Genomic DNA, 13618 nt, shown 5'->3' with positions numbered 1-13618 from the left:
TGCAGAGAGAGGAGAGAGTGTGGGAGGAAAGAAGGTTGTTAATTAAACGCTGAGACAGCGGTGTTTCCTGTCCTGCATCAGAACAGGATTCAATCTCAAAACTGAAAAGGCGTTAATTACAGACTTTAAGGCTTTTACTTGGAGAGATGGTGGACACAAAGCAACTTGGACCCCGCAGCTTTATTTCTGAACAGCTGCAGTGGTTACAATGGATGCAAATGCACACAAACACACAAAAACGCTTATTATTGTGCATTCATTCATTACCTGCTGCCTAAACGCACAAAAGCAGGCATTTAGGATCACAATATGCTGCACCCCTTCACCCAGAGAGGTCAAAAAAAGAAAAACACACACACATACATGCAAGGAATTAGGATTGTGTCACATTCAATTCAACACCGAAGCCTCAATAATCAGGTTATTAGCGATAAACCGAGAGCTCGGCGTGTTGGTGCTCAGCGGATGTCGAGCTCGTAATTCAATTAGGCCGTCGTAGATGAACGTGCTACAATTGGCGAATTATGTAATAAACTGGCTATTACCGCGATCCAGTTGGGCTTTTTATCTGTCGTTGAATGAGGGGAGAATTTCCCGAGTGGTCTCACATTAGCATGCCAAGCGTGTGGTGTTGTGTCTCTAAACAATTAATTATCCGGTTTTTACACAATCAGCCAAATTATGAGGCTTCGGCTTGCGATGAAAGTTCAAATTGATTCATCAGCTTTTCACACTTCAGTTGCTCTAAATACAGTGAGTAATTTAGTCGTAATCCAATAATAGGCGGCGTTATTGACATACAAACGGCCAAATCATGTGTTTACTGTTGTGTTTATTCACGTGACGACGAGGATCTGATGTCCGCAGACACGGTTTGGTAGACGGACACTGACTAACTTTTACACTGTGTCAAGTAGCTGAGATGAAGATTTTTAACCCAGATCTTGACTGAAATCAATAGCAGGGCTTGTAGTTCACAGGAACACTTTGTTGTACATCTGAACAAACTTTTTCATTTTTTTTTTTTTCACAGTAGCCTTAAAAATTGTATTATTTTTTGGCAAGAGAGTTTTCTTTAATCCTTTGGTATCATACTGAAGCAAATCCTTGGTGTTCTGTGTCGTTATATTTAATTTATTTTATGTTAAATCTCTCTTCTATGCTATCCTTTTTTACTTTCAACTTGACCTTCTGTGAGTGATTCAAAAGTAAAAAAGTTGTTGACATTTCGCCTCACTTAACCTCATCGCGTTCCTGGTGCGAGCTAATAACCGATGCTCACTTTTGCCGAGCTGCTTTTTTCACGTCATCGAGGACATGAAGTGTTTTAGGAGGGAAAATGCAGTCAAATGAAAAAGTGTTTACACCAAGTTTGATATTGTCTTTATCTGGGAAGTCTGTTCTCTGTGGGGACAGTTATTGATGACGGGTGTGAGGCTATAAAACAAACGAAGATTTAATCACTTTTACGCCGCTCCAAGGACAATGCAGACATCAGCTGTTGTGTTTATGTGTGTATAGCATGCCTTGTTATTTCATAATTTGCTGTTTCGTGTACATGTACAAAACGCACATGTCAAATTTGGTCATTATCCTTGAGAAAATACTCCCAACTTCCCAGTGTTTGTCTCCACGGTGAGGGGCAGAGAGGGGGGTTGCCTGTGCAGATTTTGTCACTTTAGTGATTATCCTTGAGAGGCTTTTAATTTGAGGCTAATGAGTATTTGTTTTAGCAGTCATGCACGCTGGTGTGTGTGTGCACGTCTGCGTGGGCGCAAGCGTGTGTGTGATTTAGGGTTGTGATATAGTGGAAGCGACAGACTGTACAGATGTTCAATAAATGGACTGGAACAGGCAGGGAGGAAAGGGGACATCATTCATACTCTCTCTCTCACACACACACTAATGCACGGGGACAAATGACACGAACGAATGTGGCGACACACACGAAAGACATGGATGCACACAGTTGGTCATACATTGTGCGCTGGTTACAGGTGATGTGTAACGATGGCATAATCCTCCACACACACCTTTCACCTTGAGCCGGGCTAATGATGCAATTCAGCAAACCTAATTAACAGTCCGGATTAGTGCAAAACAGTACGAGATGTCAGATTGTGTGTGTGGGATCAAGGCAGAGCGAAAGAAAAGGGGTGAGGTTACAGAACTTATCACATATTACAAGCAGAGTAATTGCTGTTCTCAATGGTGGTAAATAATAATAATAATAATAATGAAATGAAAATTAATGAATTAATAAATGAAAGAGTGTGAAGTGTACAGGTCATTTATTCTTGCCACTCCCACTGTGCACTGATGCAATTTTGAATGTTTATGTTTCTATTTCTTCTTGCAATCAATACCTCCAACCTCCACAACCTCCAACCTCCACAACCTCCACCATCATTTAATGTTAACAGATTCTCTTTTTTTTCATTTCCTTTTTAGTCCTTCGCTGCTGTTAGTCAGCGGTTTTCACTAGGGATGTCCAATAATATCGGTCCGATATTGGCACAAAATTGTAATATCGGTCAATACAGTTATCGGTTTTTTGCCTATCATGAAAACCATTTTTCTTAACTTAAGTTGAAGTAATTTTCTTATTTTGTACACACAGTGTTTACATTTGGAAAGCCTTGTTGCATTTACGATCAAATGGGGCATCACAGTAAAGTTAAGCATGACGGACAGGAGATATGTGATGTTACCTGAAATGAGTTAAATAGCCCACGTATATCGGTATCAGTTGACATCAGAATCAGAAATTGAGAGACAGACTATATCGACATATCAGTTATTGGCAAAAAAGCCAATATCGAACATCCCTAGTTTTCACCCAACTAGTTCCACTTCCTTATTTTTTGTGTTTTTTTTTATTTCCATATGTTAATTATTACATTCCCTTTAGTTTCTTTATGTCCCACTTTTATGCTGCACCTTAGTTTTCTCTACTTTCTTCCTATGCACACTCTAAGAAATATTGTTGTATAACTGATTATATACAACTGACTATATTCAAAAATTCTATCCAAATATATGGAAAAAATTGTTCATAGCATGATTTATAGGTACATTTCTGTGTTTTTGCATTTTCATCATCAGTTGATTTTTTTTGTATTTGTTGGTGTTTATAGTGTCCAGAGAAGCTGCAATGAATTAGCAGACTTGGATCAGTTTCGACATTTTTAAAAATCCCTAATTAAATTGTAGCTCCGGGTAACGAGCTGGCAGCACATACTGTTATTTTATGGATTTACTCTACATTTACAGTTTTTTATGCTATACATATATCAATAACAGAAACGTTGTCTTTGAGTATAGATACTATTAAAATAATAGCAAATATCCATATTTTTTTCATAGATTTACCATTAAATAGCTGTTTTTTACTGTCAGTGCACCATTATTAGAAAATATCCCTTGTATTTAGACAGCATTAAAAAAATGAAAATGAAATGTTCAATTCTTTTAGCTACAAAGGCAGCATGAGAATATTTAATTAATTTATTTTTTTTTTTATCTGTGGACACATGGTTAATTAACAGAAAACTTCTGTTTTTTAAATTATAAGACAAAGTCCTGGTAATTAGTTACCAGTGATTTTTCTGTTGTTCTACAGATTTACGTCTTAGAGTTTAGTCTCCTGTCACCAAACTGCCTTTCTAGTTTTTTTAATAGTTTTTTTTTTTTTGCCAAGAGTGTTTTTTTCTTACTTTTTCTTTGATTTTCTTCACTTTGTTGCACTGTGCTTTTGCTAACATTCTAACTATCCACTTCTTTGTGAAGTTGTGAGGCTGTTCTAAGCGTTACAGCCTTCATCCGAGGCCTGAGAGCTTTCCACCAGGTTTGGAACACTCCTGTGTGAAATGGTTGTAGGATGAATCAAGGTGAAGCGGCTGAAAGTTTGCGAACACAGAACGAAAAATGCAAATCAGTGGCTGTAAAATAGACCATTCATTTTATCTATCTTTTTTTTTTCTTTCTCTCTTTCTGTCCCAGGTGGTGTGTGCATCGCCCAGTCTTTGAAGATCCCAAGGGAACCCAGGCCAGGGGAGTTTGACAAGATCATCAGACGCCTGCTGGAGACCTCCAATGCCAGGGCCATCATCATGTTCGCTAATGAGGACGACATACGGTACGTGCCGTGCACTCAGACAGGAGCCCTGCTGCACACTTTCCCACCTGCTACCAGTTATACTTTTTGTTTAATAGCATCTCCTGTGCCAGTTTCTATGTGTTTTTATTTCACAGCAGGAAATCTGTGACACCTACATGCCCAATTTGAGTTAAAATGATGTTACGCGGCTGAAATTAGGACAGAAGTAGAAGTTCTAAAGGACAAACTTGACTTGTTCGCTTGTTAAAACTGTTGCATTGAGTCGCTGTAGCCCTTAATCAAAGTAGTACAGAGTAGAACACTTACTAAGATGAATGAGAGCTAGATCTGACAAGTTCATGCTGTTTTCTGGACCATGTCACTGAAGTTTACATTCTTGAAAGGTCAAACAGCCACCAATTAGATCTAACCTGAAGCACCCAGTCATAGGCACATATGTGTTTATTTAAATTTTGCATTGAATTAGCACACTTGGATCAGTTAAGAGATTTTTTGAAAAAAAAAAACAACTCCAATATAAATCCAAGTCCAGGTAATACATTTCCAGCAAATGTTATGTTATTTTATGAATTTACGTAGCATTTCCATTTTTTATGCTGCATATCTATCAATAAGTCCCAGAAATTGTCCTGTTTTTGATTATAGATCCAACATTAAATATGTCCCTCACATGTTGCTGTTCTTTCCAGAGCATTATGAATTTTCTGCTTTTTTCCCTCAAACAGACGAGTTCTGGATGCAGCTAAAAGAAACAACCAGACCGGCCACTTCCTGTGGGTGGGTTCAGACAGCTGGGGGTCCAAGATCTCCCCTGTGATTGGCCAGGAGAGAGTGGCCGAGGGAGCCATTACAATTCTTCCCAAACGAGCATCTGTGGACGGTAAGAATATGTAAATGCTTTAAATTAAACCATGTTAAGACCTCGATATACACGACCAGTCAAAGGTTTGGACACACCTCATTTAATGTTTTTTCTTTATTTTCATGACTACATTGTAGATTCTCACTGAAGGCATCAAAACTATGAATGAACACATATGAAATTATGTAGTAAACAAAAAAGTGTGAAATAAGTCAAAACATGTTATATATTTCGGATTCTTCAAAATAGCCAGCCTTTGCTTCGATGACTGCTTTGTATACTCTTGGCATTATCTCAGTGAGTTTCGTGAGGTAGTCACCCGAAATGGTTTTCACTTCACAGCTGTGCCTTGTCAAGGTTAATTTGTGTAAATAGTCATGAAATTAAGAAAAACCATAAATGAGAAGGTGCATCCAAACTTTTGACTGGTCGTGTACATGCAAGTATACCTAACAATACATAAGGAATCATCTCTGAACATTAATTTTCATGTCTAACTAGTCCCATGCACTTGGCTTAGTGGCAAATAAACGAAATCTGATGCTGCGGGTGCTCAAAGTCTGATAGATCAAATTAGGTGAACAAGAGAAAAGACCAGAAACAGGAAAAAATGAAATACACTCAGGTTCCCTCACTGTTCGTCCCAGTGGGCAACAAGTTTTTGCCATTAGAGCACAGAGGATATCCTCTTTTGCTCCCTGTCAGAGCTCCCTATTAGATAATTGACTCCTGGAGGGCCACAAAGGCGACAAGAGTGAGGGAGAAAAGTAGAAATTTAAATAAGTCAGAGTCAGCTCTGCCTGGTTCACATGAGGAAGCAAGCTGTGGGGGTCTTCAGAAAAGATGGAAAAGCTGTGAGTGAAATGGAACCAGTAGAGGATTAATAAGGAGAGCGGAGAGTGAGTTACCAATTTATTATGTACACCTGGTGGTATGATGCAATATATTCAGTGATTCTGAAATAGATGGTATGTGGAGACTCCAAAAGGTGTGGATTCCATTCTAAGGTTGTTTTTAAGGTGGTAGTTATTCAGGTGGGTTTAATATCTTATGTTGTGCCTTAAATGTTGCATATTACACCAATACCGTTGGTCAGACTGTCTCCAAATGTAAGAAAATCACTTGAAGTTATGTTGTCACTATCAGTCAGACTATGTGTCATTTTTACACTTTTTATAAGGATTCTAACACCAGCTCAAACATGCTAATTAGTAGCATGTAGAGGTGTTAGTTGGTGGATATTTTTCTATCTCTGGAGAGAGTCAGGCTTGCTCTTTTCCCCAGTTGCCGCTCTAGGTGTTAAACTGTCTGTCAGCTGGTTCAGGCTTCACATTTAGGGTGCAGATTAGAGCTGGAATCACTGGTCTGATTGGAATCACTTTGTTCAGGTCAAAGACTGGTAGCCACTGTAGTCTGTCTTTATGGCAGGGCTCACAGCAGTACGTAAAACAGTTTAATTCATTATGAAATATTTCTTTATATAAAAGATTGCACTGCACATATTTTAAGCACCCCAAAAAATTACAAATATGCATAACTCAAATATTTTGTATCACATAACTGAAACACAAATGCCTGTGGTCTAGACTGTCTTTGAGCGTTCCGATATTAGATGATTAGATAATCCAGATAATCGGCATACTTCAGTCGAGGTAATTAGAATGTAAAGTTCAAGGATTAACATGAACTTTATCCTCTTGCAAGAGCAATCAATATTTACAATCCTTTATGTACATCTTGCTAACCTTGACAACCCTGCAGTATTCTGACAGTAGCCTTTTATATTATTGTCATTATCATTATTATTATATAGGACTCTTTACAACCAAAAACCAAAAACATCACAGAGAGCACAAAAAAAACTTTCTTTGTTCCCCCTGCCCTGCAGTTTCACATTTATTACAGACTGAAATGACCATAAAAATACAATTTTGCTACAGCAAAGATGGACTTTTATCAGGTCAGATTAATGAGACTCATCAGTAATAGCTGTCAGCTGTGATTTGACAAAACAGGAGTTGGAGTTTAGTTTGTCGCTTCTGTTTGTAGGAGTGTTTTGTCTAAATTTCGTAAATATCTGCAGCCTCAAATGAAAAGAGAGAGTTTGAGAACACCGGTAGTAACTCTATTATTTACTTATGAGTTATTAAAATGACCAGTTAGCATATAATAGCAGCTACCACTGTGCACTTTTCTTCATATCAGAAAGGTGAGCTGTCAAAGTCACTGTTTCTAACCTACAATTTACTCATTTGTCACATAGCATGTGTAGCTAGTCTTTTGTTTACTAGAACATTATTATGCATTATGTCACCTCATGTACTGCCTAGTCTTGTGTGTATGGCAAATACAGCATGCATACTGAGGCCTATACATGAGTGACAGAATACTGTGACTTAGACAGATGGAAGAAACCAGAAATGCTCCATACTCCGTCTCTGAGAAGGGCCTATCAAAGCTGACTTGAAAGCCTCGGGGTTGGACAAGTTTGTGCAGAGGTGTTCATGATACTAACCATCTGTGAACTCTGGATTGATTCCATGCAGGAGTTCAGCCAGCTGTCACGCATAAATCAATGTATGGTAAATGCTGCGTAGGAACTTTGCGCCCTTAACTAACAATAATTTTCTCTCCTAACATGAGTGAATCTTTAGAGCCTTACAGTGCCACGTATGGTTTTTATTTTTATGAGCGTCACATCTGCGATCACAATGGATAAACGTGTGATTCCACACGGCACGTGCTTCCTATTGAGTCACACAGGGAGCAAACCCACTGTTCCCAGCGGTGGAACTATCAGTGGAGCTGCACAGGTGCACACAGAAACCATTGCTGTGACAGCCGAAGAGATTAATCAAGGCAGCTCTTGTCAGCTTTTACAGTGAGCCAGGCGTGGGACAGCCTGTCTAAGCCGGTCTGATTGCCCCCCCAACACTTCATGGGTAGTTTCACCTGCATGGTGTTGTCCTTTAACTACTGTGTCTTGGACATTCTACCTTTTTTTCAATTAATGAATGTTTCTTTGCAGTTTCTTTCTTCACCAGAGGTCCACTGGAATTATAACACCCCTGTTTTTTAGTACCCAACACATCTCTAATGATGTCAAGGAGAGGGATAATAACAATGAGTCTTCTAAAAATCCACTTTCCCCGCAGGCAACACAGAAAAAGTGTTTCCCTGTTAAATGGTGGTATCAGCTAAGTAGTGCAAGAGTGTTTGTCTTTCTCGTTTCTCCTTTCTTTTGCACATCTCTTCATCTCATCCTGCCAGCTACTGACCGTTATTTCCATTCCTCTGAGTGGAGAAATGTGTTCTTCGCCATTTGTTTCCTCCTCTCTAGTTATTAAATTGGACAAGTAGCCGAGCTGTTGTGAAAGCTCACTTTAAAATGTTTGCTCTCAGCTTCAGAATTTCATAGAAACTCCGATACGGAATGTTGCTCCACAGAAGAGCCTTTTCAATCATACGTAGGCTATTCATAACACAAGCCTTTGTGTGTCAAAAAGTATTACACTGACATGAAAACCTGATTTCCTAGTACAGGCAGTCTCTTTGGAAATGAAGCCCTTAACCCGTGAACCACTGGCTGTTGAAACCAGTTCATCTAATCAGAATGATGCTCGTTCAGTCTTCCTTGTGGATAGGTAGAAGTATTCGGTGGAGTTTACAAAAGTAAAAACAGAACCCCCTCCTCACCCCATTTTTAAAAAAACCTTTTCCTCCTTTCTGTCTTTTATACAGCATTCGACCGGTACTTCCGAAGTCGCTCGCTGTCCAACAACAGAAGAAATGTTTGGTTCGCCGAATTCTGGGAGGAAAACTTCAACTGTAAGCTGGGGATGCACGGTAAACGGCCCGGTAGCCTGAAAAAATGCACAGGTACGACTACATCTGATGGTCTTCCATTATATGAGTTTCTAACCACCATGATTTCAGCCATTTGGGAAAGAAAAAAAATGTCAAAGAACTGTTATCTTGCTAAACCCTAAGCAGTTTCTGGCTGTTTTTTGACACATCTTTCTCACTGTAAGCTCATTTTCAGTGCAACATAAAGTCCTATGCCTCTATGCAAGTAACACAACCAACTATAAAGGGGTGGTGAGAACTCAAAATTACTTTTGTCCAATATAGAGTTTAAAGGCATGGTTGTTTATTTTACGAAAAAGGAAAAAAAACGTGGTCTACATGTACAATATTTTTCCAAGTGACCCCAGGTGCTACCAATACTGGAATAAAACAGTGACTCTACATACAGTTGATATTTTGATACTTGCATCTTTATTTTGTATCCACACTTGTCTGCTCACTGCTCTGTGTAAACACTGCCTGCAGTTCAACCTAGTTCAGTTGAAAAGTTGCAGATTTTCCATCATGTGACCATCCATGGGACTTGAGTCACTAACGGATTCACAGAAGAGGAGCTCAGAATGTTTTACTTTTTTACAAAATCTCGTCAGTACAATTGATTAATTTTTTTTTTACTTTATAAAAAACTGTGTTGACAATGTGAGAAAAAGATCCTTTCATACCACAAATGTCATATAGAACACTGCAAATGTGGACACTTTGTCAGGCGGTCAGTTATAATTGATCTTCTATCATCCCTGCACCACATCAGCGACATCCGTGCATCTTGCTCAGAATCATTCTTCTGATGTTGGTTCAATGCAGAACAAGAAGTGATGCTCCATCTTCACAAAGTGCATCCTACAAGCAACTTGAGTTTTTCCAATTACACGGCCCACAGATTAACCGCATCACTCTGGAATGCGTAAAACTTCACTGGAACATCTTGGCTCTAGAAAACATTGTCAACAGGGATGTAATTACTATGTGTATTGTAAAGTGCGCTGTTTGCTCCAGTAAGGATCCTTAAAACACATCGCAGTAGCTGTTAAGGAGCAATACAGCTCAACAGGAACGATTGTTTGTGTACCTAAAGTTAGAGGGGAAGTGCAGTAATTGCCATAGTCTGTGCTTGTAAATACAACAATGTGGTCTTATTTGTATATGTGTGTCTACATATATGTGTGTATTTGTCCTATAATAGGCTCCTCTTGCTGTCATTTTTCTCATTGTGTTTCTACGGTATGCATGGTTTGACCGCATTTTGCCGTCTTATCAAAATGCATGAAGCTTGTTATTTTACACAAGACCAAGCACTGCAGCTGATGTGTAGCCTGTGTGTCAGGCGCTTTGTATGCATGTGTGCGTACTTGATCTAGACAGGGCAGCGTGTTGCATTTGTACCACCTGCACCTGTCACCGGCTACACAAAAACTGCCCTACTTAGAGCAGATTTAGCGATGCCGTTGCTCATGACCTGTATGTGTGACCTTTCCAGTTTAGGTGCTGTATGACCTCCGAGCTGCCGTGATTGAGTCTGTATGTTTATGTGCCTGTCACAGCGAGTGTTCCCCGGCTGTTGCCTGCCATTAGTTCACATAATTAGGTTTGTAAGGGCTGTGACTCCCATTGACCGTCTATTTCGAGCCGTGGCATCTGTGTATGTGGGCGTGTATGTCGTTGTGCAACAGAGTCCATTAATTCCAAGTGCTGGGGTTTGCAACCTCCAGAACATCAACACAGAAGCCAATCAGTGGCCTGCTGCTCAAGGTCGCCGTGGCGACGCAGCTGACGAGAGGATGTGGAAATGGGTGCGATTATTGCATGTGACTGGGCTGGGAGGGAGAGACAAATACAAAGTGTCAACAAGTGCAAGTAGGAAAATTAACAGGAAGGGACATTGTAAAATATTGTCTGGATGCACAAATTACACATCAGGAGAAAAAGAAATGATAATAAAATGCACGAATAACGCAGGAACAACAAATTAGAGCCGACAAACTAATAAGACACAAGCGGAAATGAAAATAGTTCTTTCCGAACTGAACAAATTTTGCCCAAATATGACCTAAGGACGATCCTCAGCCAGAATTATTAAATAAGTCACACACTGACATGTTTTAACTCATTACTACCAACAAAAATCCACTATGATTGGTATGAGATGTGAAAATGAATCCTAAAGAAGGTTTTGGACTTGGAATCAAGACTAAGCTCCATGCACAAAAATGGTGATAGAGCAAGTATTTATATAATTTTAGTAAAAGTAATAACACAAAGTAGTACAATTTGCATTGAATATTATACCTCTCAGCAAAATGTGCTTAAAGAATCAAAAGTAAAATATTATGTCATTATTGCTCTGTTAACCTTCCTGTTATGCTGCTGATCCGTAACAGAATATTTTCAATTATCTTCAACATTTTTGCTCCACTTAGTACCTTTAAATAAAATATTTAAGTAATATACAAATACTTTAGTTCTGCCATCATCACAAATCTTTTGTGTATTTTCTGCAAAGTTTTAAAATACATCAGTTAGTATTGCATATTCTGAATACGTAAGGAAAAGTTGGACTAATTGTTGATATCTGTGAAAAATAACCTGTCAGAAAGTGACCACTACCAGATAAAGAAAAGCAATGTTGGCTTGGGATTCTTTTGCCCAACTACTCAAGCATAACTTCCTCCAAAAACAAATGCAACTCTTTCCTCTTTCTTTACCATCTTGCTTTCACCTGTAACATTCAGGTGGATGCCAAATTAAAGGAAAAATCTGAATCCTTGACGCCTAACTGGAGGGGATCTGATGGCTCTGTTATGCTTTTGGTTGCATTTTGTTGATATGGTTTGGGTCCACGTGGAGTCACTGCAAATCAATACCAAGTGGTTGATCACCTTTATCTTACGGTGAAACATTTCTGTCTCTTCCAGGATGATAATGTCTCCATCCACAGGGCATGAAGGGTCATTGAATGGTTTGACGTAGCTGATATGAATCACTTGCTGTGACCTTCACCGTCAGCATATGTCCTCCCAACTAAACACCTAAGGGAGATTGTAGGGCAGTGTTCTCCACTACTATCATCCCAACACCAAAATGGGGGAATATCTTTTAGAAGAATTCAGTGGAGTTCCAAAAACTTGGAGAACCAATGCCGAGATGTATTGAAGCTGTTCTGGAGACCCAACACCTCACTAAGACTCTCTCTGTTGGGTTTTCCTTTAGAATGACACCCATCTGTAGTTCTTCTTGACTCTTGTGTCAGTACAAAATGAGTTACATGAGTATAATGCATATTTAATGGAAATACCCAGCATGCTACAGAAAGTAAAATCACTCATACAGTCCAGTAGTTGTGACATGAAATCTTCCAGTGGTGTGTTTGAACTTTTTCTTTACTATTGGTACAGCTCCTCCACCAGTCCGATAAATTCATTTTAATGATTTATTTAGAGTACATTACCACAACTTTCAACTTTCATCTTTTCATCTTTCATCAAGAGAATAGCGAGCACACAAGAAAAGGGGAAATCCAAAGCACTCAGACTTCTGAAATTAAAAAAAAGTAAAAAGCCTCTTTTTTTTTCACTCGTGGCTCAAAAGCACATCAGCCTGGACAACTCAGACGCTGGAATAAAAGCAGTTTGAAAGCGTGCAGTCAGGTAAAACTGGCGCCTGAGGGGGAACTAACTGAAGCAGACACCAGATCACAGATAATCCTACACACTTACATGATCGCAAACACTTACACGCTCGGTGGTTGTAGATAAAATCGCGAATGAGTGGAGGAGCTGCGTGTTAATTAATGTGGTGCTTTGACATGTAGCACTGCATGTAGTTGCTTTGTTTTTGCACAGATAGAGATGTATATCCTCCTGGTACACACTCATCTTTGCTGGGTTGTCAGTTAGTCAGAGATAATGTCTGGTTCCACTGAAATCCAACTGGAGTTTACCGTTTGCTTCTATTTGTTGTTGGAAACCGATTTCCCCAGCAACGCAGATCAGAGCAGGACCTTCACCTAATTGGAGCAACGATAACGGTTGAAATATAAAGACGCTTAGATCAAACACAGGGCAGATCTCAGATGTGTTTATGAAGCCGTGATTTTTCACCCCTTTCCAGATCATAATCTCTGACTTTTGCCTTCCCGCCCGCCTGTAATCAAGCAGGGATAAACTCTGCTCTTCATAGAAAATGAAAGCAGCAGCTCCACCTCAGTCGTCACACTGCGACTCTGGTTGATCTCTCAAATCATCTCATCCGTGTTCAGTGGAACCAGTGTTTCCCTGCTCTGGGATGGACACAAACACACCGAGACAGCCGTGACAGATGCTCACAAGCATACACAGCAACACACACAAACAAAAGGGGGGAAAAAACAAGTATGAAAGCACATCCACACACTCTGTTAGCCCACACTTTTCCACCTGGGCACATCAATGGATCCATTCCACCAATGAATAGCATTGGCTGTGACGGGAGCTGTATGCCTCCAGTACACACAGAGGAATTAAGGTGTACTGAGAGCAGGAAACAAGGTTGTTACACTGTTGGATGTTTTTTTTTTCCTTTGTCTTTTGTCTCTGTGTGGGTTATAACTTGTGTCACTCTCAAGGGAATGATACCAATATTTTATCTTTTCTTTGGTGATCTTTCCTGACTTGGTTGACTGTCAATCATCAACTGTCTCACTTTTCTCTGATCCTGTATCTGGCATTTCTGGTGTATGTTTTCAGTCAGGAAAGCAAAGACTGATTCGATTCCAGACAGTCAAATGTATGGTT

General features: G+C 39.5%; 1 protein-coding gene across 5 annotated transcripts in view; it reads left to right on the top strand.

Moving 5' to 3' along the window:
- Positions 1–13618, top strand: part of grm8a (glutamate receptor, metabotropic 8a) — a 379646-nt gene that overhangs the window by 208895 nt on the left and 157133 nt on the right. For all 5 annotated transcript variants that reach the window (XM_055006586.1, XM_055006582.1, XM_055006583.1 and 2 more), the window contains 3 exons: positions 4003–4138; positions 4846–5000; positions 8724–8861. In XM_055006586.1, the coding sequence (XP_054862561.1) occupies positions 4003–4138; positions 4846–5000; positions 8724–8861 (429 nt within the window). The remainder of the gene's footprint in view (positions 1–4002; positions 4139–4845; positions 5001–8723; positions 8862–13618) is intronic.

Source organism: Amphiprion ocellaris, chromosome 21 (assembly GCF_022539595.1).
Source record: "Amphiprion ocellaris isolate individual 3 ecotype Okinawa chromosome 21, ASM2253959v1, whole genome shotgun sequence".
Classification (NCBI taxonomy): domain Eukaryota; kingdom Metazoa; phylum Chordata; class Actinopteri; family Pomacentridae; genus Amphiprion; species Amphiprion ocellaris.
This window is presented reverse-complemented; position numbering and strand designations above follow the sequence as displayed.